At 40.6% G+C, this 27,858-nt stretch overlaps 1 protein-coding gene across 5 annotated transcripts; it reads left to right on the top strand.

Annotated features, from left to right (window-relative positions):
- Positions 1 to 37: 37 nt before the first annotated feature.
- STIL (STIL centriolar assembly protein) lies at positions 38 to 24,352 on the top strand. 5 transcript variants are annotated; one of them, XM_053245596.1, is made up of 18 exons: positions 38 to 407; positions 1,473 to 1,540; positions 2,676 to 2,750; positions 3,748 to 3,852; positions 4,564 to 4,679; positions 5,737 to 5,924; positions 6,324 to 6,571; positions 7,795 to 7,878; positions 8,094 to 8,180; positions 9,540 to 9,687; positions 11,150 to 11,259; positions 12,071 to 12,182; positions 13,812 to 14,861; positions 15,408 to 15,564; positions 16,274 to 16,493; positions 18,357 to 18,546; positions 20,988 to 21,238; positions 22,796 to 24,352. In XM_053245596.1, exons 4-18 carry the CDS (start codon positions 3,764 to 3,766, stop codon positions 23,637 to 23,639), a joined length of 3,894 nt encoding a protein of 1,297 aa, XP_053101571.1. In that variant the 5' UTR covers positions 38 to 407; positions 1,473 to 1,540; positions 2,676 to 2,750; positions 3,748 to 3,763; the 3' UTR covers positions 23,640 to 24,352. The 5 variants fall into 5 exon arrangements, with proteins under 5 accessions (XP_053101571.1, XP_053101569.1, XP_053101567.1 ...); XM_053245594.1 differs by having other exon boundaries at positions 1,473 to 1,602; XM_053245591.1 differs by lacking the exon at positions 2,676 to 2,750 and having other exon boundaries at positions 39 to 407.
- Positions 24,353 to 27,858: the final 3,506 nt, after the last annotated feature.

The following is a 27,858-nucleotide window of genomic DNA, read 5'->3' as shown; positions in this document are numbered from 1 at the left end:
TTGCGCTTGCGCGATTGCTCCCTCGCGGCGACCGTTTAAAATAAGCCGTGGTGTTTTTGAAAATCCCTCCCACCAGATGTCCGCGCCCGCGCAGGAGTGGTGGTTTCCCCAGGGGGCTCTGTGATTGGTTAGGTCCGAACCGCCCTGTCAGTGGGATAGTTTTCATTGGCGCAACGTAACGGATTAGTGAAGAACAGTGGGCGGAGGACAGTTTTTCTGCCAACGTTGATTGGCTGGATCGTTCTGATGGTCGTGGGAGAGCTGATTGGCTGATAGTGCCGCCGTTGGCGCCGCCACAACAGGGAGGAGTAGCAATTCAGTTAGAGGTTGGGTGAGCTATAGAGCTCTTGAGGTCGCCGAGTCTCCTTGTGGCGTATGGGTGGGGGTCTCTGGACGGGAGTGGCGAGGTAAGTTAGGGTGGTTTTCCTCAGAGGGGTTTATGTCCGCATCGCCTTACTTGCGGTTTCTTGTTGCGAAGAGGAGGAGTTCTCCTTCCCTCAAAATATTGTCGTTTTGCATATGCTAATACCTGCGCAATGAAGTTCCCACTCCTTTCGGGCAGGACTGGTGGGCATGGCGTCCACGAATCACGATATGATGGCCGAACATGAGAGGAGGTTTCCCTGTCCCTGAATGCGGCCCTTGTATCGCTAGTGTGGTGCGTTAGTGGCCAAAAGAACCCCGAGCTTACGTGGGCACAGCTAGGTTTAAACCCACGCTCTGTTTGCGGCCACTGCGGGATGACACGGCTCGTGGGCCTGCCATGTTTCCAGATGAGACATCAAAAAAACGAATGGGAAGCCTGTTCCCATTTCACTTTTTTCCAGTCAGTTAAAAACTGCTCTTTCCCTGTTGCTAAGCCAACGTTGTTTATGTATCTTAGTACCTGTGCATTGTCAACAGTCGGTGAAAAAGGACTTTTTTTGTCCAAGTTGAGAGAAGCTTCACTTGCACTGAACACTTAAAGTTTTTTATGTGAAAGGCATAGACTGATGGATGAAACTTCTTTGGTAATCAAGTGTAATGAGAAATTAATGATGGGCACCTTGAACTAAATGAGTGGTATTCTTGTGTCATAAGGGTTGAAGATGCTAATAGTATGCCAGGTTACAGCACTGATGCCTGCACTTCTCCATTGTCTTATCTGGTGAAATGACTAAAAGTATTGTGGCTAAAGCCATCTCACCTCAATAGTAGTATTTCCCTTCAATTAGCTTAAAAAAAAAAAAGTCCGTACTGTGAGTTTCATAGGATGTTTGAATTGGGGTAACCTGGGCTTATTGACCATACATGAAAAAGAATTTTGCTTAGATGTCATTAATGAGGTGATAAAATTTGCAATGTGAGTATTACAAGGCATATGTCTGGTAACCTTTCCTTTAATATATTACAAGTGATATGTGCTAAAATGTCATATCTGGCTGTGTGTAACTGTTTCTTTTACACTGTTCCTGTTTAAAAAATTTTCCCAGGGTGAAGTGTTCAGCTTTGGTACCTTCAGCCTCATGGAACTAACTTGTCCTGTATATCAATACCCAAGGTATCCTTGCAGACATTTTTTTCCAGTTTTGCTATGGATATGATTAACAACTGCATGTAAGGGTAGGTGCCCCTGTTTCAATTATCAATTAGTCAATTATCTTGGGGTGCACCTAACTCTTCATTGGAATTGATTTGCAAATTACACATCAGCAGCTGTACCTTCCTGTTAAGTTGGATTTGTGTTTAGGTTTTGCCTTGAAAATATTCACTTTTTGGAAATTGCCTTTCCAAAAACTGGTGTGATGTTCAGTAACTACATGGGTAGCTGAATTTGCAAGAGTTGTTAATGTAATGGTTCTAAGTATGTCACTTAAATCACATTCCATTGAATTAAGTAGAACATTGTGGAAGTGTGTACAACGGTGGCATAAGAGCAGTATGTGCTGATGATCCTAATTGTGTCAGTACTGGGCAAAAATAAACACTTTTAAATGTATTTGGATTTTAAACCTGCTATAGCACAAATTTAGAAAATAGATGTAAGCATTCCATGATCACGGTGTTTTCAGTATTCTGTCATTACAAGACCTATAGGCATTCCAGTGCTTAAATACTTGCCATCCAATTAAAATGAAGTTTTTAATCACCACTGTAAAATATTTGACTATTGCCATACTTCTGGAAGGAGAAAGAGTGTTCAAACCTATCCTTCAAAAAGTTATAGTTTCTGTTTTTCTTTTATTGGGGTATGGGAGCACAGGTGGGAAATAACTGTCAGCTACAGAAATTTGTCAGGTAAACTTGCTAAACATTTTCATTAATGCCCTATTCCTATATATTGCTTGATAATTCTGACTTCAGAGACATTAATTATGATTCTATAAAACCTCTTCAAAATCTCACTGTAAGTTCTGACCCATATGCTATTCCTCATCACTTTGATAATGCTAACAACTGATGCTTCTAGGATTGTGGATGAGGCACTAGTTCTTTAGGGTAAGAGTTGCATATGAATTGGATGTGTGTGTTTGCCATTGGGTTTTAAATGAGTTTCCAAGAACTACTGTGTGCAACTATCAATACATGGATTCTGGTGCAAAATGTGATACCTTGAATCTAGGGATCCACAAATTTCACCTTGGCTCACTAGCCTGCCATTCTATGGTGATCACAAATCCCCTCTCTTCCCTCAGATCCTTTTCAGGCAAACAGGCAAAATATTAGGAGAGAAGTGGGTCTTCTGTCATTTGCACTGGGATTTGGAGATGGTAAGAAACAGTGGGAGCCCTCTCCTACTCCCTCTCCCTTCTTTGCTACTCACTAAAGTAGCTTTCATCACTCTGGCTATTGGTGGTGACCACAGATTATAGACTGCTTGTAATCCAGGCCAAAACCTCTGGATCCCTGTCCACTGTAATGCTGTATGTTCCTTGAAGACAGAGATAGAAATACTAGCCCCAAGGAATGCAAAATACACTTTAAAGTGATATCTGAAATTTAAACTGCTTATACAGATGGCACAATATAGGTGTTCATTTTTTGTGCATGGACACAGCCTTTTTACAACTGTTGTCATTCCCTCACTTTAAAAAAAAAGAGCTGAAGATAATTCCTCTGAGTGTTCACTTTAAAGCAGCTAGACCAAGTTAGTCATGACTAGGTTCCATTGAAAGGAGCTTTTCAGAAGAGAGCTGGTCTTGTGGTAGCAAGCATGACTTGTCTCCTTAGTTAAGCAGGGTCCACCCTGGTTGCATATGAATGGGAGACTAGAAGTTTGAGCACTGTAAGATATTACCCTCAGGGGATGGAACTGCTCTGGAAAGAGCAGAAGGTTCCAAGTTCCCTCCCTGGCTTCTCCCAAGATAGGGCTGAGAGAGATTCCTGCCTGCAACCTTGGAGAAGCCGCTGCCAGTCTGTGAAGATAATACTGAGCTAGATAGACTAATGGTCTGACTCAGTATATGGCAGCTTCCTCTGTTCCTAAAGTTGGATATAAGTAATGACTTGCTTGTCTCACTGATTTCAGTGTTTTGTAATGACTGACTATTCTGGATGCTGCCTAAAGTAATAAGTGCTCAGGCATTAATATATTCAAAATGAAGAAACTGCCAGCTTCTGGTGAAATGAGCACAATGAATTGGTAATCTGCCTTTTTGCTCTTAAAGGAGGACACTTTTGTCCCACCGTTTTGAAAACAATTTGACACACTTGTCATCTGCTAGCATCCAGCTTTCCAAAACTAGTAAGCTTGTAATTGTCTTTCAGGGTGATTTCAGGGAAGATGGTACCCTTCAGCTTTCCTCCATCAAAAGTTGCACTTTGGAATCCAGTGCCTATCGGAGAAAGCACTGGCTCCCACCTAAATCATAGGTATGACTTCTAGTCTTGAAGGTTAATTAAATGGTGTGCATTAAACTTTGACAGGTTTTTCTCTTGAGATGTTTTGTCCACCTACTAATTTTTGGTTTAAACTTAACTTGTACAACAAAGACTGTATTTCAAGAGTATGCATTATCAGTAGGAAGAAGAAAAGATGAAGCCCAGAAAAGAGGCAATTTTAACAGTCTTTCTGTAGCCTAAAACAGCCATGGTCAGCAGTGGACTTTGTTGCCAAACATGGGACAAGAATTGTTTGTTGATTATCTTAATAATAGCTATCTTGCCTTCCCACCTTCATATGGTGACATCCTTCGTCACTTACATAACATTGATTTAAAAACAAGAAATAAGCAAATTGAAATAGTATGATGTTGGTTGAGGAAAACCATAGAGGATGGATTTATCAAACTCTTTTCTGTGTAACTGAGTCAGATCAGGTTGGCTTTTAGTTGGAACTGGGACATAAACTGTCAGATGATCTTGGAAATAACTGCAATGCAATAATATTACTCTACTTTTACAATAATTAAATCCAAAGAAACAATTTCAAATTGCTTCCTCAACTTTCCCTCTTTTTCTCCTTTTTTGACATGGAACTATTGTTTTGTCATGTTTGTTGCAATACTGGATTATTCTTTGAATTAGCTAAATCTGTTTATAAATATTCTATTATCTTAAAGTTCAGATATTGTTTCTCTTCAGAAACCTTATGCTACTTATGAATGAGAAGACTCTGCGACTTGCCCATCGTCATGCTAAGCAAAGTCGAAGAAAACCCTTTACCTGTTTTCTAGTTGGAACTCTTGCAGTAGATGAAGGTAACCATTGTGTCAGTGGCTGCTTGCCAGCTATTGTGTTTTAAAAAAACAAATCAATAATAAAGCTCTGTCCCTACCCACCTGTTCTAATGTGAAAAAATGAGTCATTTCAGAGTTCCACATTACCCAAGAATGTCTTGATTTTTTTATTATAAGAAATGGTAATGGAGGCAAACCTGGGCTTCTTCTTAACCTCGTGTAACACTGAATATATAGGTTTTGTAGATAAATTAGATGAGTGTCTCAAGATCTATAATGCTGCAGTGCCACAATACAGGGAGGAGAGCTGGTCTTGTGGTAGCAAGCATGAGTTGTCCCCATAGCTAAGCAGGGTCTGCCCTGGTTGCATATGAATGGGAGACTTGATGTGTGAGCACTGCAAGATATTCCCCTCAGGGGATGAAGCCGCTCTGGGAAGAGCAGATGGTTTCAAGTTTCCTCCCTAGCTTCTCCAAGATAGGGCTGAGAGAGATTCCTGCCTTCGACCTTGGAGAAGCTGCTGCCAGTCTGTGAAGACAATACTGAGCTAGATAGACCAATGGTCTGATTCAGTATATGGCAGTTTCCTATGTCTCAGATCTTTTTTTTTTCTATCTTTCCCCCCTTTCATAATCAATGTTCTGTAGGGGAAAATGGAGCTCTGATGCTGCAACTTGATATTATTTTATTGGAGGAAATACTATTTTACTGCCCCAAAGGCTTATGAAATGCATTAGCTGCTATCCCCAAACATTTACATGATCAAACTAATTTCAGTATTGGTTTCTGCCACTTCATTAATAGAGCAGTAGAAACTTGGAGAGGGATATTCAAAACAAGAATAGTGTTCTGCATAAAGCACTTGTTTTTAATACGAAGACCCTAAGCAACTAAGTTATTGTCAAATTGACCTATTTAAGTAACTGATTTAATTTTTGTATGAGATTTTTCAGGGTTCTATTCAACTAAGTCATCTAAATTTTGAGAGACCTGGTTAATTTTATGACCATAAATATGTACAGTACATCATCTGTATTCTGTTGATTCTAACTACTGCACTTTAATTTTTCTGGCATAGATGATAAAGGTGTGTCACTAACAATAGACCGTTTTGATCCGGGTCGTGAAGTAACTGGTGGCTTGGAGAAAATACCTACAGCACCTCTTCCTGGAGATTTTTTGATTCCATGCACAGTTAATGTTTGGGGATCATCCTCATGTGATGTAATAGTGCACAATTCTGAGGACTTCAGTTTAGCTTTTAAGGTAAGAAACTTGAGGCTTTTGTTTCCCTTTTACTGTTAGGATTTCATACTGGATTTGCTGTCTTGCCTTGTTTAATGTCCAGTTACAGAAAAGTTCATCTCCAAGCAATAATCCTGGACATGAAGAAGCAATATCTGGAGCTAGCTTTCATAGACTTGGAAGGTATTTTTCTTAAAACTATCCCTCTGTCCAACCCAATCAGCTCCCTCCAACCACTCCACTCCACTTCATTTCTTTCTTCCAGCCTCTATAGCTCTCTTTCTTGGGGTAGTATAGCGATGCTCTTGCAATCACAGATGCTTTATTTATATACCAGTCTGGCCTAGAAATAATACTGTCTTTGCCTTTAACTACTGTTAATGTGTCTGAAACAAGTCATGACATCTTTCTTCACTGCAGATACTGCAACAGAATTTGAACAGCCAAGATTCTCTGGATCCTTCAAAACTGATCACTTTAAGAGTTCATATTTCTTCTACAGAAAATATGGACAACCTAAACTTTGACTTTCACTGGGCAGCTGTTACAGTGGCTAATAGTTTAAAATATACTCCTGTAAAGTCCGTCCCAATAATTCCTACGGCCCTTGCCAGAAATCTAAGCAGCCACATGAGTATTGCACAAATTCAAGGGACTTTCAAATGTGGGTAAGTTAAGGTTCACAGCAATGTACTTTTGGATTTTTAAAATTATTTACATGTAGCTTTGGTTCACTTTCTCTGGCAATAAAATATATCCACACATGTTTTCAAAGCAGATTGCCAGAGTGAAGAAAAACTTCTGATTTGCTGCTCAGTAAAATCTACCTCTAATAGATCTTACGTTAACATTTCATATTGCTTGAATTTTTGTGTAATTAGTGAATAGCTAGTAATAGAGTGAGCTGCTGATATTTAAAGTGTGATGTGACCATTTTTATCAGCTTCAACTTTGCTTTTTATAACTATACTGCCTCTGTCCTAGAACTGTGTTCGCTGTCGTAGCCATTGATGGGTAACTTAAAACAGATCTCCATGCTGGGCTTACTTTTTGACTTTTGTTTGTTTACTATGAGGAAGCTACTAGAAATGCTTCTGCATGGTGACAGATCCAGGATGAGACTGAAAAGTGCAAAAACTGCCCACCTTGTGGATTGCCCCCATCCTGTGAAGAGTGTTCCTCGTTCATGCTACATGTTGCTGGAGGTAGCTGGTATGGAAACACAGGATGGAGTCAGTCCACTTGATTAGCAGGAGTTGCCTATTGTGGTCACCAACCCACTAACATGTTTCCAGCTACTGTAATGTAAGAATCAGCTTGCACTGAAGACTCAGTCATAGTGCTTTATTCCCAAAGCCAGCGTGGTGTAGTGGTTAGAGTGCTGGACTAGGACCGGGGAGACCCAAGTTCAAATCCCCATTCAGCCATGAAACTAGCTGGGTGACTCTGGGCCAGTCACTTCTCTCTCAGCCTAACCTACTTCACAGGGTTGTTGTGAAAGAGAAACTCAAGTATGTAGTACACCGCTCTGGGCGCCTTGGAGGAAGAGCGGGATATAAATGTAGTAGCAGTAGTAGTAGTAATAATAATAATAATACTTTAGATTGGTGTATAAAATCAGACTGAACATGTGTTCCTTATCTGGTATTGGAAATTCTTTTCTGATAGGAGAAAAGTGTCACCCAAAATCATTACATGGCATTTATAGGACATGTCCAGTGTGTAACCTTTTACACAGTCTTTTAAAAATATTTTTTGATTCTTTGTGCTGGTATCTTGTCTGATAATGAGCAATGACAAATGTTCTCACATGAGATTTAGGATGCCTTGGTTGGATTAACTTTTTTAGATTTGCAACAAACTGCCTTCAAATGTGTTCCCTTCCTTGCAGATACCTTACAATGGACCAGACCCGGAAACTACTATTAATTCTGGAATCTGACCCTAAAGCTAATACTCTGCCACTGATTGGCATGTAAGTGTTTTGGCTAAGTATGCACCCTTTCTTCCAATGCTCTAGGTTTGAATTTAACATTGCAAGCAAAACCCAGAAGTTAAGGGTTTTGTAGTATGCATTCACATTAGAATAGTTTGGAAATTCATCTCAGTAAAATATGTGCTGAGAATACAGTTGCTGTAGCATCCATTTATAGTGTTAGTGCTGAATATTACATTTTTTTCTCCCTCTAGTTGGTTGAGTGGAATCTCTCATATCTACAGTCCACAGGTCTGGGCCTGCTGTCTACGTTACTTATTCAGTTCTTCAATTCAAGAGAGGTGATCATTGAAAAATTGCTTGAATTATATAGCTGTAAACTATAATTTTGGTGGGTTAATGGCTCTGATCCAAGCCTCTGTGAGGCACTGAGCTGTGCTGACAAGGGTTTGTCATTGAAGTCCATGCTGGGGACAGCTCAGCACAGTGGGGGTGGGGGATGTATATGAAATGAATGTCAAGTGGCAGACTGGTCACTTGATAGTGAAGTGAATGGAGAATCCTGTATGCAGGAGCTTCATGTGTACACTGTAGCCTCTTGATCAACTTGACTATTTGAATATGGGTTAATTTAGTGTTTAAAAAACCTAGTCTGGGGGTTTTTTTTTGCCCCATTGCTTGTCTATAAACAGTGATAAGACTACAATTCTAAAACACCTAAAGGCTATTCTGATGAGCAGCCTAATGCAAGCTAGGGCAGCCCAGCCTGGGTTAGGCTGCTTGTGTGCAGTGCTGAGATCTGCATGGCTTCTGGCACTGCCCGCCTGTCTAACTCCATGTTGAAGCCCAGCCTTTAGCTGAGGTTAAGGGTGCAAGCACGCCCTTATCCCTGGCTCCCGGACCATATGTGTGCTTGGGCTGCACGCACACGTATGGGCACCTAGAGTGCTTGTCTCACAGGAGTATCCCCCAATGCACCATGCTCATCGTGTGGTGCTTTCTGGGATATCTATTGGCTGGGACACATTGTCCCAGCCTCCAGAGATCTGCACTGTTTACAGTAGTGTGGATTGTCTGGGAGCAAGATGTTCTCCAGCAGCAGTCGGTTGATTGGGGGGGAAGGTAAGTTGGCAAAGCCTCCTGCTGCCGCCACCCCACACGGTTGTATGAATAGTCTCCTAGTCTGCATGGATATATATGTTGATGTTGCTGTTTTATTACAAAGTATGCTTATGGGGTTTTAGAGCAGGAAAACATGTAAAAAGGAGAAAGAAATAGGCCAGTATTAAATGCAGTAGGTCACTTGTTCCAAGGGTCTGAGCTGTTTTTGAAGAATAAGATTTTTTCTTCTAATGACTTACCCAAGCATCCCATCCTGAAACCCATTTGGTTAATGTTGGAGAACTATAGGCACACGAAGATTCTTGGCAGCAGCTCTAACCATGGTTTCAGGACATCTTATTATTTTGGTCCCTCTTTAATAAGATCTGTGTTGCAACCAATGTATTAGAACAAAGACCAATTATTAATTGATATTTGCGCTGAACAAAAAATACAATTGTTGTCTTCAGGCATGAATACATCCTTTAGGTTTTTAAATCTGTTACATGGAAGTTGGTAATGTGATACTGGCCACTAATAATCTATTCACTAACCTTTTGATTCTGTTATTTGATAAGTGACTTTTTTTTTCTGTCTAGGGTACTTTCAGAATCAGGAAGTTTTCTTATAGTCCTTTATTCTCTGATACATAAAGATCCAGAGTTTTATGAATGCCTTCCTTGTGGTGAACATATTGAACTAGGTTTCCAGCTACTGACAAGCAAAGAAACATTACATCTGTTCAGAGTAAGTTGCTTAACTTCTTAATCATGTTGGATGTATTGTTACATGGCAGTTGTCAACTGCAGTCTACTAGAAGATGACTAATGTTGTCTTCTAGTAGACTGCAGTTGAAAATTGGAACACATGCATATATAGTACTGTGAAGTGGTCAGCTCTGTATAGCTAATGTTTCAATTGCACCATGTATAGGAATTTGGAATAGAAACCTCTTCCAAAGGTTGCAGTCACTCTATTTTAGAACACAAATCACAAATGGTGTTTTAGTTAGGTGTAAGTTGACCCAATACCTTAAGTCCCTGAGATCTGACTGCATGTAAGTATTATAGGTATGCTAAAAAGCATTTTTGTTTACCATGTATGCCAAGTATCAATGAGGCCATTCACACAACCTGGTGGGTGGGTGGGGCCCCCTGCCCACCCACCAGGTTGTGTGATTGGCCTCATTGATTACTTGGAGCCTTGCCTCCCCCACCCCAGACAATCCTTCGTTGCTCTGTGTGAGCGCGATCCCACATGATCAGCTCTGCTCCATTCAGCACGAAGCAGGGCAGATTAATCTGAGGCTGGGACTTGTCCTGGCCTCCATGTAGCCCACAATGCAATGCATGACAGTTGTGATGCACTGGGGAATTTCCTCAAGAGATGGGTGCTCTAGGTGCCTGTGTCTGTGTGTGGCTGGGCTGGAAGCAACCCATGCTTGCACACGGGCAGGTAGCTGGGGATAAGGGAGCACTCACTCTCTTAACCTTGGCTAACAGCTGAGCTTAAAAGCCGGGCTAAGTGGTGTTGTGTGATTGGGTCTAATCTCAGTGGTTCTCACTCTCAGCCTAATTCAGGCTGGGCATCCCTAGCACCTAGCATCCCTTATGTTCTTATGAGTTAAGCTGTGCGTGAGAGCAACCTCAGTATCTTCTGATAGTGCTTGCTGCTGGGATACGAGGTAAATCAATGGGCTCTTTGCATTTGTTTTCTTGAGGAATGATTGAATCATGTCTATTTTGTTAGGGCGATGATGATACAAATGAGCTCTGTAGTGAACCTCCAATCATTACATCTTCAGGCCACCGTCTACAACCAGCTGAAACCAACCTAATAAGACTGGGGAACATTCAGGCAGTCATTTCTCCCACTACAGCATTTATTCAGGACTGATAATGTAATGAACTTGTATTGCTGATTCACAGTGGGAAGCTTGTGGAAACTGCCAGTGACTTGCATGTACACCTGAGTTCTTTTGCACCATACATGGTTTATAGCTGGAGACTTGCATCACTCATTCCTATACCTAGTATCTCTTTATTTGATAGTAGCAGTGGATATGAGGTCCCCTTTATATAAACAAGCTTCTAGGAAATAAGGAGGCACCATAAGTTTGATTTCCTTGATGCTTGTACCAGGTCTTTAGGAGGGAGATGGTTTGTGTGGTCAGTGTCAAGGCTTAGTGACTGCATCTACTTTGTTTCAGAATGTTGAGTCTTCAGATAAATATCCTATCCAATTTGAACTGAGTTCAGAAAACAAAAATGCAGAAATGGGGTTCTTCAGCAAGATCTCAAAGAATTTTTCTGTTGAAAGGTGAGGAAATTGTTTAAGTACTATGTGTACAATCTGCCCTCTATCTACCATTATAAAATTCTACACTCTTCCTAGAAAACATCTTAATTCAATAAGTATTTATTCTCGGCAAGAGTTGCTTATAGCTACTGTATTCTGTAGAAGTGCTTGTACATCCTTAGTGTTTCTAGTGACATGCTCAAGAGTCTTGCATGTAAATGTAGAATATAATGGGAAGTAAGCAAGTAAATAGGATTTATTGGATTTTTCACATCCTTAGTAAGTCCAAGACAAGAACTCTCAGGTGATGATAGTAAACATGTGCGAAGAATATCTTCTAGACTTTGATTCCCAAATAATGTAACACAATCACAACATTATGTCAAGTCTGTCCTTGTTCCTCTTCAGATCTGAAATTGGGATACATGCTTAATAAACTAAAACTACAAATAACTGCCATCTCAAAGTTTTTACTACAGCTTACTAATGGGCTGTTCTCTGCTAGCTTGTTTGCACACAGGTTTTGCAGTTCAGAAAGTTACTTTACTTATAAACATATATAAACCACCTTTCATGGCTCTTTCAAATTGACCATAAAAATGTGCATAGCTGCATTAAAAAACTACCGAACTGCTTCAAAACTAGATATATTGTAAAATAAAATGTATGTAGAAATTGGACTCTTGTGTGATGCTTAGATTATTTGCAACATGTCTACTGAATCTGATGTGAAGTATTAAATTCATATTTGAAAGTTTTACAACTGTGTTAGTAAACTTAGTCTGATGAATTGAAATGTTTGTATTGGTAGTATAATGTGTATGTGCGTTAGCCCATCTCAAGGTTCATCGCCCAGTAAGTTGTCTGTCAGTGATCATGATTCTGGTGTGGAAGATGATGCATCCCCTAGGCCCTTTCCTCGTCCTCACCCAGTGAGTCAACAGGTAATCCTATACTGCTCATTAATATCTATTATAGAGATGATGATGATGATTTACATTTTATATCCCGCTGTTCCTCCAAGGAGCCCAGAGCGGTGTACTACATACTTGTTTTTCCTCACAACAACCCTGTGAAGTAGGTTAGGCTGCGAGAGAAGTGACTGGCCCAGAGTCACCCAGCAAGTATCATGGCTAAATGGGGATTTGAACTCGGGTCTCCCCGTTCCTAGTCTAGCACTCTAACCACTGTACCACGCTGAGATGTATACAAATCAACTTTTGCTATTTGATCCAAGCTTTACTCAAATCTCAAACTCGAATCAATTTGTTAAAAATAGCCAGCTCGGCCAGCTGCCTCAGCGAATCACTAGAATCTAGTTGTTGTTCAGGCACTGTTCTGAGGCCCGGGGGGGGTGGGGTGGGGGCATTGCTGAAAAAGGGGCCTCAACATTTTGCCGTTTTTCCAGAGAGCTTGTCTATCCATTGGGGTTGGTGGGTAGACGAGCCCTCCGCTCCTGACTTTGCATGTCAGCTCGCCTTGGAGGACTAGTCTACCCTGTCTAGACCAGCTCTCCACAGAAAAATGGCGCTATAGTCACATGAATCTGTTCTAGTTGGATTGTGGGGGTGATTCTCTTCAACCCCAAGTCTGGCCCTTTTATTTCAGGGCAACTTGATTTGGGGTTGAATAACTGAATTGCCCCCAATTCAACTTGAACCGAATTTATTATTTATTTATTTACATATTTACATTGCCTATCCCTAGTATCTTCCAGGTATTTAGAGAAAATATTTTAAGCTCCAGATGTATTTTTGGGTGGCAGGTAGGAATCCTTATACACCCAAGTTCACATGAAACACACAGATGGAAATATCTGGCTAGTGGTGTTGCATAATTTTGCCACTAGGTTGTACTACAGTCTCATTAACCCTTTATTGCCTCAAGCGACGTGTGTGTGTGTGTGTTTAGATAAACTTTGAAAATAAGCTGTTCAACACATAAGCCTTGGGAACACAAACAGAATAATTAACCCAGTTTGGTTGAATTTAGTAGGGAGGTTTATGGCAGCACACTTTAATATAAGAGGAGAGAGCCAAGATAGTATCTGGACTATACATATGTCTAAGAACTTAAACAAACACACACCCTGATGTTTAGTTTTGTATTCAGTCTTTCCCCTTTTAATTAAGCTAAAGATGAAACTATTGACATTCCCGGATATAGACCACAGTTGTGGTTTTTGTTGAGAAAACCTCTTGTACACTAGGACAAACTAGATATAATTTTTAAAATATTTTATTTTCCACTCTCCATATCTTAACACCAAGATCCATATCTCATCCTAAACGTTTGCACTAGTGTATCTGCTCTAGTGTAAATGATCTTGATATTTGAGGTTATGGTATGGTATGAGCGCCCCTCACTATAGGAATTGTGGACATATAACACACATGGGCATCTGGTGAAGATATGACCAAAGCAGCATAACACATTTCCTTACAACTTCTTTTGCATGTATCTGACATGTCGGTTAGGCGATTTCATGTCAGTTGCGGGGAGGGGGAAACGGGTAGCATAAGAAATGCATAGATAAACTACAATAATTGCAGCATGCTTAAAACTGTTTCCAGGTTACTGAGATCCAGCCTTCAGTTCCTGAATTGTCAATTGTATTTGATAGCAACTTTATAGAATCTCTACCACCTTCCAAACATGCTATGAACATGGATAAAAAGAATCTACCTTCACGTGTATATCAGCCTGCTAAGATGACATGCTCCATAGGACATCCACCCTGCCATATTCAGAGCTCTGATAGTGGAAGGCAAATCCATGGCTCACGTGCTAGAGAGCCTCCTCCAAGGCAGTTGCCAAGCCAGTTAAAGCAGGGAGTTCCCATTTTAAAATCTTGTAAAGGAATGCAACCTCCACTACAACAGCAACCTAACTGTGGTGCAGTTGGGTCTCAAACAAGAAGCAGCTCTGGATCTCCACCCTCCTCTTCTCCTTCAACACTTTGTAGTGGACCTTCTCCCAACACATCTGCACATCAACTTGGAACATCTACTGAACGACACTTGGCAAACAGTGATGCTATTCAAAGGAAAGGAGAACTTCCTTTAAGTGGACCTTCTGCATCTAATTTAAAGCAACCAACTGTAACCTCCCGGCCTCCCTGGCACAGCTGTGCTTTGTCTACTCCAAACCTGAGAAGACCAGTGGAGCTTCATATACCAGTACAAGGTCCACCTTGCCATTCTCCTTATGTGTGTGGCTGTCAGTTACATAGTCATATGCAATGCAGTCCAACAAATATTTGGCAAGGGATGTGTAAAATGGGTTCCAGTCAGACACCTGAAATTCAGTCAAGTGTTGCCCAGGAGGGTACACAATCTATGTTTCATCAAAATATAGAATGTAAAAACACTTCCTGCAATCAAGTATGTACCACAAGTAGCCCTATAAACCTAGTCCATTATGGAGTAATGGGGAACTGTTCTTCCCTCGGTGATAACATGTCACCTACTGCAAGGACATCCCCTGCAGAATCTGGTAATGCACAGTTCCATGCAGTGTGTTCAGCTTGTATGCACACTCCTACAACAAAAATGGGAGCATCTCCAGATGTTTACAAAATTCTTGCTGAACAAGATAGGCAGCTCAAACTGCTACAAGCTCAGGTATGTTGGGGTACTTTTATTATCTCAGTTAGTTTAGCTGGTTTCCTTACCTCAACATAATTTTCTTGCTTGTTATATGTGATTCTATCTGCTTAGAACTTATTTTTGTATATACTTCTGCTAATGTTTGGTCTCCTCTGAGGCAAGCAGGAAATAAAGATGTAATGGATTAATACCATCCTTGTGAACCATTTCACATGGTGAAAAGCTGCGCTTTCAGAACGGCTAATGTTGACACGTTTACTAGTCAATTTAATGAACCATTAACTTGCTTAGAATGAAGAACAGTGCAGAGTGAAAGCTCACCAGTTCTTAATAAATAAGATATGCAATTTTAATAGGAATATCTATGTGCTGTTCTGCAGTTCCCTGCATTACATTCTGAGTCTCAACAAGCTTAAAATAAACTGCTGTGTCGTTTAAGAAAAGAATAGTCCTATGTGCATAGGACACAAATTGTTGATGGATGATACTTACTATGCTAACTGCTGCTTCCACTTTTATTATTCTTGCAATATAATTGACACTGATCTTGCATGGTTACAGATCCAGCGTCTTTTAGAAGCACAAACTCTTCAGCCTACTAAGACTGTAGCTAATAGTGGCATACAGTCCGAAAAGCAACTAGAACTTGTTGCCATGGAAACCCAGTCCTCCCCAGGGTTACAGATGAAAAAAAGTGTCAGCATTGCAGTGAGCACAGGTAATGGTTCATTGTACACCTTCTTGAAGTAACTCTAATATAGCAGTGAGGAAAATGCCGGACAAGGGAGCCATTTTGTTACATTGTCTCCTGTTTGGCCCAGCAGAGTACTCTGCTACCAGATTTTGCTCCTGCTTGCACTAATAGTACCTGCACATGCTTTAGCAGTTCACTTTTACTTCATATTCTCAATGTGAGTTTTCATATTATAAAATGAGTTCCCTCTTACTGAAGAGCAATTTTGTATGCTATACATCTCTAGAGCAATGTATGTATATTGAGTTGGTTTGTTCATCGACAAGCACAGAACAAATTCTCAGATGTGAACATGTCTTCTAATACAGTATGCAGACTTCTCACCTTTTGGCACAGTTACTCTTTTCTTTCTAAGGAGAAGTCTCTATTAAGATCAGAATAGCCTCAAACCTCATTTCAACATGTAATGATGTCAATAGTTATGTTGTCTGTTGCTAACAGAACTTGGTGTTTCCCTTTGTCACTGCTCAATTTCCTGGCAATCAGTTTCATGGGATGACCCCTTATTCTAGTGTTGTGAGAGGGAGAAAAACCTCTCCATCCACTCTCTCCACACCAAACATAGTTTTATAGACCTCTGCAGCTGGAAGAACCCACACTTGACAAAGCTGCAGGCAATACACTCTATATAAAACCAAGTAAAGTTTCCTTCTCATTTGACTTCCTTATTTAGGTGCTAGCTTGTTCTGGAATGCTCCCTTGGAAAGGAACAAAGAGTCCTCAAAACAGGATGATGAAATTTCCAGTGAAGACATTAGTATTTCTATGAACACTGAGAAGGATAAGAGTCAAACAAGCATTGCCTCATCATTAAAAGCTGTTGATATACCCAGTTTTGTAGACAGTATCCATGTTCTAGAAGAACCACCTGGTCAATTCTCTACTGCAACCTGGTAAAACTTTGAATTGAAATTTTTTCCACACTTGCTTTCATAAACTTTGTTTACCTTGTTTTATCAGGTGGAAACAGTGATGTGGGGAAGAAAGTTTTCTCTTTCTAAAGATGCTTGGCTTTATAAAATTAGAAAACAATGGATACAGTAGCAAGTCAATTTGGGCATTTTTAAAGTCTTAATTAACTTCTCAGGTGACTGTCTCTAGGAAGCACAAATCAATTTATAATATATACATAAGTTACATTGGAGTAATAAAATTAGTATGAACAGTTTGCATTGTTCAGAACTTTAAGGAAAAAACAAAGGCTGTCTAAGTGTGTGCTACTGAGCTGTTATATCTTCAGATGTTGAAAAAATAATTTCCAGACTCTGAATTTACTTGAACACATGGAAAACATGTGTGGTATTGAATCTTTTCCTAACACATTTCGGGAAAAGTACTTCTAAATATTGGAAGAACTTCTGACATACTTACAAAGTTAACATGGTATATATCTTAGTTTTGTGTTTTAAATAGAAGGTATATGTTGTATAAATTAGTTCCCAGCCTATTTAAGTCACTAGAAATTGTTCTGATTTAGAACTTTATGAAAACCACATCACTGTATGGAAGCCATCAAGTTTTGCAGTATTTTTTTGCTTTGTGGTATACAGTTCCACATTGTTTGCCTCATCTTCCTTTTTTTCCCTTCAGTAATATAGTTTGTGCTAGGGGATGCTTGCTGACCACAGTTGGCAGTGCCACTTGGCTGGACTGGATTGTTTCAGATTTTGATGGGAATCTACACTTGGTTTTTTGTAGAAAGCTGGCTGACTGTAGCATCCAGCCACATACCGGTAGTGGGACAAGTACTTTCGTACCTTTGCATCCAATCCAAAATGGGAGTCTGCAGAAGAATAGTAAAACTTCCCTTGCATTGAGATCAGATGCTGCAGACAACTAACATGGCTACAGCTGCAATCTTGAGTTGCAGAGTTTGTGACTGGTATACTACAGACAACTACATATATCAACCCTGGTTTTGTTTTACATAACCACACGCATTTTGCACAGGCATAATTGGATCACTTATCCTATAGGGCTGATAAATGTAAAAATGTGGTGCCTTTTTGTACCAACCTGGTGTGCAACTTGGATTGCTCTCTGGGATCTCAAACTAGCAAAGGCAGTATTCAAGGGCTTCTTGATTATTGAGTTCTGCTTGCCAAAATGACACTTTAAAAGTTTAGCTTATATTCTTGCTGAATATGTTGGAAAAATCACTTTATCCACAACATTTAATGACTGGTGGTATCAACAGACTGGCACAGTACATGATTTTAAGCCTTGGCTATTAAAACATAAGCATTGGGTTTTTTATACTCTGCAAATATGCTTTAAATATCATTTAATTAAGGAATGATGCATACGCACGTATGACATCAAGACTTTTTAGCTAATGGGGAAGTATTTCATATTTTTCAATCAAGTTTTAAAATGAGACATATACCTTATCTGCATATTAAGTGTATTTGTATACAAGACCTTGTTTGTAGATATTAGAACAGTTATAGGCTTTCATAACACAATTATAAGTACAGTTGAGGCAACTCCTTTACGTATTTTAAGAATGCTTCAGTCTTGATTTTAAATATTGGCACAATAGGTATGATGTATTTATAGAAGAGATCAGCCTGAGCAAAAATGTACTAGCCTTTGAAGCATAAACATGTTGCAACTTGGGAATTGATGGTATTGGCTAAATAACTTGGAGACATTGCAGTTGTGATACATATACCGTTCCTTCATCTGTCTCAAAGACAAGAAATGAGTCTGATACTTAATTTAGCATCTAACTCCCTTTCCTTTTCTCTCTCTAGCAGTGGGCCAATTGCTGCAGAGTTGGCTCCAGCTTCACTGCTGAATGAAAGTGTTAGCATGTGCTTACAGACTAGACTATCAGAAGAAGCTGATGGTCATTTGGTAAATAATGAACAAAAGGTTGATCATGTAATCCCTTCCCTGCCAAGTACTGCACAAAATGATCAGAAATTCTACCAGGATATTTTGGTGAGTGTTCTTGGCTGGTTTGAATTAAAAGTCCTATCAGCCAAATACCAACCATGTACTAATTTAATGTTGTATCTTTAATCACTTTGGGGTGGGCAGATTAACCACCCCCTGCCCACCTAATTATGAAAACAGTAATGGTGTGCTGAGAGCAGGGCATCTGTAATTGCATGGTAGGCAGGGCCAGACAGACATCATCTACACCAGCCCATTCTTATTGAAACCACTCTTCAGTGACATTTTTAATGAAATCTAGATGGTTTCTCTGCTTGCTCAGTGATGAATCTACGTATTGTCCAACTGTTTCATGATTCTCCATGCTTATCTTAGCATTCTGAATGATGAAGCCTACCTGTTCTTAACATTCAGTAATGATTTTTCATGTCTTACATTATGCATCTTTTAAAGTGTGAGGTATAGAGTGAGTAATAGAGGATTGCATTGATGTAGTAGTGTATCTAAATCAGGGCTGTACATCTTCAGCCTTCCTGTAGATGTGGGACTACAACTCCCATGATACCTGACTACTGACCATTGTGGCTGGGGATGATGGGAGTTATAGTCCAAAACAGTTCTAGAGCTGAAATTGTGCAGCCCTGGCCTAAATGAATTTAGGCCAGGTTTGAACAGACTAATGTCACTGAAATCCTAATGACTGAATTACCCACTACTAATAAACCCTCTGCCTCTCAATGTGAAAAGATAGCAGTTGATCACCCATGTAATGGTCCCTTCTAAAGGATGTTTTCTTCCTCCTCAAAATTCTCATTCTTTGATAGTGAAAAGCTTAGGAATGTGCAGAACATTTCAACTCGAAATGGAACACCCTTCAAATAAAGGGCCTGTTTTGCGCTCTGAGCAGAACAGCCCCCGTTTCGCTCAAAACATTTTGATGTTCCGAGCGCCATTTGGGGGGTCTGTGTTCCCCTGTTGACTGGTTTTCTGGCACTGGCTTCTGACTGGCTTTCCATCTCCTTGCTGGCTAGTTGGCTTGATTTCTTTGATAACAAGTGTTGTCACAGGCAGCTGTGCCTCCAATGGCTGGGAGGGCGGGTACACAAAAGGAGGGAATTTCAAATTCGAAATGTATTCAAAGGGACTGGGAGGCAGAGAGAGCCCTAATACTATGCCTCTCTTGAAGAAGAGGATATATCGGGACAGGAGGAAGGAAGGTTTGATTTTGTGGTTTTCTTTTCTCAGCACTGAGTATAATGCTGTGGTGTTAGTGCTATGACTCTAGTTTTGCTGGATCTGATTGACAAAGGCAAAACTTGGGTGCCTCTTGAACCTTCCTTGAGTTGTAGTTTGGTTTGTGAGATAGTGTTGTGGCTGGCCTTGATGCTAACTTGTGTGTCTGCTCTGCAATCTACATTGCAAAATGTACTGAGTCAAGATGTGGCTGAAGCTGGTCTAGTTGAGTTTATGTCTATGCTTGCCGTTAAGGGTGCTGTTGCAGTGCTACGAAGTAAGGATGAAGTCATTGTTATACTTGTATGTGAGAGTAACTTCTGCAAATTATGTTACTGCTGTGCAGGCACTGCCTGGAAGTGCATTCTGGGTCAGTGATTCTGTTTTGACCATTTTTGGACTGTGTTTTGAAATGTGTGTGCTGTGTTGGGAGGGGCAGGTACCCTCTTACTGTGTGCTTCTACAGTGTTTTTCAAGGCAGGGTTACAAACGCTGTTTCAACAGAAAGTTTCAGCTATTTTTCATTTCGAGCTCAAAACAGAATGTAAAACCGGTTTCATGCACATCCCTAGAAAAGCTGTTCCCTGGGAGCGGAATGCCACTATCATGTCGTTGAAGGTCTCCAACATGCCACTCCCAGCAGCTCTGATCTAGCAGCTTTGGCCTCAAGGAATTAACTTATTTCCTGAAAACCAGAAGCTCATGGTGCTGAGCATGCATCTGCAGTTTCTGCCTCACAGGCAGATAGTTGTACATGGGATGTGTGCAATTCACTGGATAGTTCCCACACTCCTGCTGGCTTTCTGCCTTCATACCTGGTTCGATCTCTAAGGGCTGTTTATCTGAAAAACTACTTTTAAAAAGTAGAAGCTTGCTTAAACCTTGCTGGATATGAGGGAAGGAGTTGAAGGGAATTTACTGCCCTGGTCACCTCATAGGTGCTATACTCTCACAGGTGCTTAACTTATTTCTCTTTCCTGCTTTGCTGCTGGGATTAGAATGTTTCATTGTTCAGACTTACTTGCGCTCAGAGCTGAACTTCCTTTCAAGCTACCCTTAAATGTATACCTCTAGCTAGCTGTCGTCAACTTACATTGTGGCCAGTTAAACTAGGGAAGCATAATTAAGTTGTAAGCTTACCTGTGGTGTCTTTGGATATAGTGTTCCTATGCCATGGACTGTGATGAGTGTAGTGTCCTATGTCTTTAATAATATTTCATACATTATTTTCTGAACCATTCTACCTTTCATAGGGTCAAGTAAACCACTTCTTGAAGGAATCTTCTGAAGAAAATATTTCATCTGCAAAAGAGAACCTTATCAGCAATGCATATACTGCATCCACTGAAGTGAGCAAGCAAAAGCAAAGGAGCTTAACACCTCACACAAGCCCGAGAGATAAAGATAATGTTCTGAGTGCAACCCTGAAGCAATTAAGGAACCTTGGAGTGAATTTTGACTCTCCTGACAAGATGAACAATGCACACAGAGTAGAAAATGCCAGGTAATTAAAGACTTTAGCAGCTCTGGTAATCTTAATTAATCTTAACTTTTAAAAAAGCATTGACAGAAGTCTGTTCAGAAGCCTTGATTCTTCCAAAGGGCCAAGAAACATAACTTGTGGGTTCATTAGAACTGTATACCTGATTTCTCTGTCTTAATTCAATAATCAGCTCTAGAGAAAGTTCCAAAAAGAGCATCTGAAAGATGATGGGATGGAAGTATGCAAAGAAAAGCTAAAGAGGCTTTTAGACCATTAGTTTGGGTGGGGAAAGACTGAGTGGGGTTAAAGGAACAGAGGTTTACAAACTATTTAGTGTGAGTGAATAGAGTAAATTATTTAAAGCTATTTACTAGTTTTTCTTATAAAATTGTTAATGGAGTGAGGAGAGTGCTCCATCCTACCCTCCATGCATGCAGGTACTAATCACTTCATAGACAGTTGAAACTGTCTTACCAACCATTTTAAAATAGCCCACAGTCCCCAAAGGGATGCACATTGCCATCTGGACAGTCAGGCATACCTGATGATTGCTACTAAATGTATGTAGGACAGAATGTGAGGCTTTTAATGGCTTATTTATCAACTTGAGCCTTAAAAACTGCTCCCCTGACTTCTTAGATGGTATGTTAGGGTACAGATATGACACATATAATGTTGCCCTGTCCTGCTGTTTGATGATTTCATTCATGCAATATTATCATTCAGCTAACTATATCAGGCAGCAGCAATATAGGAAGATGCTGAAAGGCATCATCTTATACTGCGGGAAGGAGGCAATGGTAAACCCCTCCTGTATTCTGCCAAAGATGACCACAGGGCTCTGTGGTCTCCAGGAGTCGACATCGACTTGACAGCACACTTTACCTTTACACTTGAGGTAGGCAGGGGTGCACATGTGCACACATACAGACTCTTGTCTGCCACCACCCCCACTCTTGATAATTGTATTCTTTACAGAAACAGATCATAATTTGCAATTGTACTCATATACTTTACTATTGTCATCTGACTGAGGGTATCTAGCAGGGTGTGCACTTGAGATTTGGTTACCTAACACTGCTCCTCTTGGGACAAGGCCTTGATCAGTCTGCCATTCTACATCCAAGACTCTGACAGAGCACCAACTTGGCCTGGCCAAATCCCATTGCTGTTAAGGCTTGTGGTGATAGGCCATGAGTAAGCAACTTCTGCTTATGTGAATGTTCCCATTTAGAAGTGAATTTGTCTGCTAGCTTCAGCAATTCAGCCCCAGGGGATAATTTGATTTGAGCCAGAATTTAAAGATGGAGAGCCAAATCTTAGTTTCTACCCTGAATAGCCCAGCTAAAAGACTGCACTGGGGATGCATTTAGTATGTTTAAGTAGCAGTGGCCATGCACTATGGTTCTCCATGCAACCCTGTACCTAAGCAAGATTGAGAGGCATTGCATGGAGACCAAAACACCAGCCGCAGCCTATATCATGCAGATATACTGTGACCTGATGATTACAGCTTATTCCACTCAATTAGTATGTATATATAGTTTTGAATATATTATTTTCTTTGCTCTCTTCTAGTATTTTGGCCTGTATTAATCCTGAAGCAGTCATTCCAGGCCTAAACTACATATCTTTTGCTAATGTTGGCATGAGTGGCCTAACTCCCAATGGAGCAGATCTGAGTATGGAGGCAAATGCTATTGCCCTAAAGTATCTAAATGAAAGCCAACTGTCTCAGCTTTCTCTGAGTCGGTCAAGTCAAAAAAATTCTATGGATTCATCTGTACAGACTCTCCTGCAAACTAACACAGACAAGAGTTTGGTGGGCTTCAGTTTAATTTCCCCAAGCAATATGTCTTTTGCGACCAAGAAGTACATGAAGCGGTATGGGCTCTTGCAAGGCAGTGATGATGATGATGGTGATAGTGATGGTGATGATGAAGAAGAGAAGCAGCAGACTGACAATCACAGGAAAGAGAGTTTAGAACCTGTTCTACAGCTGGATTTAAATCCTCTTTTAGGGGGCTTTGCCTGCTGGAAAGACTCTTCTGAAAGAGCTGGTCAAGTACAACTTCCTGCCAATCCAGTGCAATGTGAAATTGAAGTATCTAGAAGTCATCTGTCAAAACCAGAGGGTCCTATATTAAGAAATGTTACAAATGCAGTCCTTCCAGTCAGAATCCTGTGCCAGTCAAATGAAGGTTCACATCCGTTTTTAAAAGACTTAAAGCCAACAATGAAACTTCTCCCTGGTAAAGCAGAGTTTACACAGCATCCAGGCAAAGAGAATATAGATGTTCGGATTGTACCTGAAACACAGCAAGCTCCTATTCTTGACTGTCTAAACCATGGAGACAACATGAATTCAGTGGGTACTTTTCTTGATGTACAACAACTCAGACAATTACCAAAGTTATTCTAGACTATACCTATGGTTTTTAAAATGGGTAACCAGCTCTTTGTATGAAGCTTTTTTGTGATTCAGAAAATAGAGAGAAGCCAATGATTAAAAGCTTTAAAAGCTGATTTGGCAATAAACTAAACGTGGAAAGGGAATTCAGTGTCAGCCCAGACAATCCAGTTGCTCAATATGATGATCAATTTGACATGTCATGTCAAATAGAAGCATTTGCACCTTTGTGGTGCACTCTAGGTGTTTTTACCTTCCAAAACATCAGTGAATGTAATTGAGGTATAGTGTGCAGCACATATTTTTTAACAGATGTTGACTTCTGCATTTATTAAATGAAAGAGGGGTCAGATTTTGTCAATACTGAAATGGTTGGTGGGTTTAAGACAAAGCTAGGATTTTTTTAAACTTAAGAGTCCATCCAAGCATTAAAGTAATGCACTTTTTCAACCTGATTTGCATGGATTTGAAATAAAATTTCATACAATTACTTGTACCAAATGTGATCATGAAACTAAGTCAGTGAACTTTACACCATGTGTTTCTGACTTGCACCATATATACATAAGAAGCAAACATTCAGTTTCTGAACTGTTTATCTGCTTCTGTCTTTGAACTCTTAACACTTTGAGTGTCTAAATAAAATGTGCTAGTCTGTTCTTATGATATGCAAAGCTGTAAAACTCAGGGGTTTTTAAAAAATAAATTTAATTGGGTTTACTTTATTTCTGTGTATAAATTGACCTCTTGTTAGAACTCTATAAAGTTACCATAATGGTCTTATTTGTGGTTAGATGGCAGTGTTCATATCTTTGGAGAAGAGACAGGAAATTACAGGTCCCTTAACTTAGCTTTTCTTTGCGGGAACAAACATACTGATGTAAAGAACTGAATGAGGGAAACACTTGCACTCATGCACACAAGTGGTTCTGTTGCTGTCCCCGCTTCCCTCTGCAGCCTCCTGTGCCTCCCAGAAATATGACCCTTTGGTTGGGACTGAAGAGGGAGGTTGTGGAAGATAGAGAAGAGGGGCTATGTGCATAGAAGGAAAAGGTGAACCAGTACTCTAATGTAACTTCAGTCCTCAGCAGATGTAATTCGTAATGCCAGCACTGGAAGTATCTACACTTCAGCAAGGCTTTTGGCGAGTCTTCTAAATAATCCAAGCACATGTTAGCACATTCTTAATTAGAAATTAGTACCCTAACAGAGGTGTTACATTTGGAATGTTGCTTTGAACACTGATTACTAATATTACAAGTGGTCTCACTTTAGAAATCAAAGTTGAGTCCAGTTTTAATACTGTTTACTTTAAAGATTTGATATTTTAACTGCTGTAAAATGCAGTGTGTTGAATAGTTAAGTTAAGCTTTCTTAAAGAATTCTGTGTTGGTTTGTTGTCATAGTAATTACGGTAAAGAGGAGTTTTAACAAAGTTTTACCTTAGTCATGCAGATTAGAGGTGGGGGAACCAAATATATACAAACTAGGGACAAATGGGAAGTTATAAACCAATCTAAGACAAACAATACTATACTAGAAGAATTTGTATTTAAAACACAGAACAAAATATCACAGTAACATTCCAGCTACATGTCATACAAATATATTGGAGAACAAACAGTGGAACGGATATATTCCATTTACAGGCTACAAAATTATTCTTCTCTTGTGGGGAAATGATTAAAACTGCTTGCTAACACATAGCCGTAGTTGCTAACACATATTTACTTACCCTATGTAGTAAATGTACTACATTCTGTATTACTACCAAATGTAGTAATAGTATAATGATTATATAATTGGTACTGTTTTGGGCGTGGGGGGAGCTCTCAAAGCAATTTACACTGTAAAAGGCATGAGAAAACTATTCCTTATACCAAAAGTGCTCCCAGTCTCAAATGCACACAGTAGATGCCACAGATAGCCACTGGGGAGACATTATGCTGGGCTGAAAGGGGACAGTTGCTCTACTCTTGCTAAACAGGGGATGCACCACCAAAGTATCTCTTTGCCCTTGTTAGTAGGGGTAACTGCTAGGGAAGAAATATTGTACTAGGTAGCTGCTTCACAAGGAGTGTGTGTGTTTGATCTCTATATAAGTAAAGAGTTCAGGCTCAAGTCTGGCCAAAGCTAGCCTCTGCCCTAAAAGCCCTTGCTCTTGATCCTAGCTATGCCCGTGCTGGCTGTAGGTACTAAGTAACAAAGCTGGAGCACTTGTGCCTTCTCCTGTTCCACAGTTAGGCAGGAGGCTGGCTTCTGGCTCACATGGCAACAGCTGTAGGAAAATGCCTGGTGTGTGTACACAAACTCAAAGTCTCATTCAAGTGCATATGTGGAAGTGCAGCAAAACAAAAGCAACTCCACTAGAGGGCATTTGAGGAGGGAATACGGGGAAGAATTGTGTGAACCAACCAACCTGAATTTCAAGAAAAATTTAATAAAAATGTAAATGAATGAAATGCTGGACATGCATGTTCATCAGCCTGTCACTTATTAAGGTGTTGCAGCTTGAGTACATTATTTACATATTCTAGAGTGAAGTTACACAATTCTTGGAACAAAGTTTCCAGTAAAGAGAGTGTTAGCCTCCTACCAAGAACGATACCGGGGCATGCCTTGTTTAGCTGTGAGGAAGCAGCCTCACATTTAAAACTTGTCAGAGATTGAAAATCTTTATCCTAGTCGTTGTAAACTGTCCCTTGTCATACCTATTCAAGGTTGGGTTAGAGTGGAGTTCCCATTGAAACGAATGGGAGAAGGAGCCTCTTTTACGCCGACGGTTCCCCAGTAGAGAAACCTCAGATTTTGGTGCCCGATAAACTTCTGTGTAGCGGTTTGCCTCCTGCCCCTCCTTTGATTTGCATCGAAGTGACTCCGTCAGGGGCTGCGTGGTCTGCTATTCTAGCGACCCCCGGGCAGCTGGGTTGTGTCTTTCGCGTTTCCTGTCCGCTCTGGGTAAAGGAAGTGGCGCTCGTGTTTCCTGGATGTAACGTAAAGAGCGGGCTGGAGGGCCAGTCGTGACTGCTCTTGGCTTGAGCTTGCCAGCTTCCCCCCGGGGTCGTGAGAGACTCCAGTCTCCTCTTAGGGAAAGATCAATAGTGAGCCGTCCCTGGCTGGCCCTCCCTCCCAGAACTTAGTACTTGGGAAAGACGGATATGTTTGGAGAAATCAAACGGCTGGGCCATAGATATTTAGGCCCTTTAAACCGGAGCGATAATAAGGGAAATCCTGTGCTGCTCACCCCATCAAAAGGGTCAGGGCTGACGCTGAGACTGACTTGCGAGCTGGAGGGGGCGGCGGGAGGCTAACCTGCATCTGGAGGGATCACGAAGCCTTGCACTTCTCCTTAGTGTCCGATGCTCAATCAATCGACTTGAGCCTTAAACATTGTGCCCACGTCTCCGCGTTCCAACCCATCTCCTTTGTCCAGCCAGTTGCAAAATGATTTAAGGTCGAATCCTGAAACGGCGTATTGATTAGTCAAATCCGAGACTAGCTCAACAAAGGGTGGCTCTTCTAGAACGGCCACTTAAAACCCTTTACTTGGAATTGGAACGAAGCCCGATTGGTTTCCGTTTCCTGACCCAACGAATCTGTTTAGGGTTCGGTTCTGAATGGAAACTCGATCCTAGACGTATTTCTTTGAAAATAAATCCTGCTTATTTCAGTTGTTTGGTTTGGTTACCAGAGTAAATTGTATTCAGAAGCGCAATGTGGTATAAACCTCTGAATTTCGGAGAGGCCCCAGAAACTTCAAGACACTGTTCTTGCAGTAACTGCTTAGAGGTCGCGGGTGTAACCGTGTAAGTGAGATTCTGTAGAATTAATATGAAGTCTCCTTAGGAACTTCCAGAGATCTACTTCCGTCTGATCTCCATGCATTTGAAGATCTCAGTTTTAGGATCATCAAAGCATTAAATCGAATGGTGTAGGACTGGGTGCTATGTTAGATGGATGGGGTTTAAGGTCCCAGTTTCAAGCCCTGCCATGTCTAGGTAAGGCTGCGAAAGATTCCTGTCTTAAATCCCGGAGAGCCGCTGCCAGTCAGAGTAAACGATACTGAGCTAGATGAACCAATGGTCTGACTCATTATAAGGCAGCTTCCTATGCACCTATGTCAGGTTATTGATAGTGAGAATGCAACCAAGGTTCGTTGGTTGCCACTTTAGATTAATTAACACCAAGTGCAAGGACAGGTAGAATTCTCTATACCTGAGGGCAGCGACCA

Source organism: Hemicordylus capensis, chromosome 4 (assembly GCF_027244095.1).
Source record: "Hemicordylus capensis ecotype Gifberg chromosome 4, rHemCap1.1.pri, whole genome shotgun sequence".
Classification (NCBI taxonomy): Eukaryota; Metazoa; Chordata; class Lepidosauria; order Squamata; family Cordylidae; genus Hemicordylus; species Hemicordylus capensis.
The sequence above is the reverse complement of the archived record's forward strand: the minus strand, read 5'-3'. Positions and strand labels throughout refer to the sequence as shown.

Coding starts and splice junctions, on each gene's coding strand:
- STIL (XM_053245591.1), top strand. CDS start 1,506: ATGGAACTAACTTGTCCTGTATATCAATACCCAAG. Junction 7,879..8,093: donor ACTCTGCCACTGATTGGCAT/GTAAGTGTTTTG, acceptor TTCTCCCTCTAG/TTGGTTGAGTGGAATCTCTC. Junction 11,260..12,070: donor AAGAATTTTTCTGTTGAAAG/GTGAGGAAATTG, acceptor TATGTGCGTTAG/CCCATCTCAAGGTTCATCGC.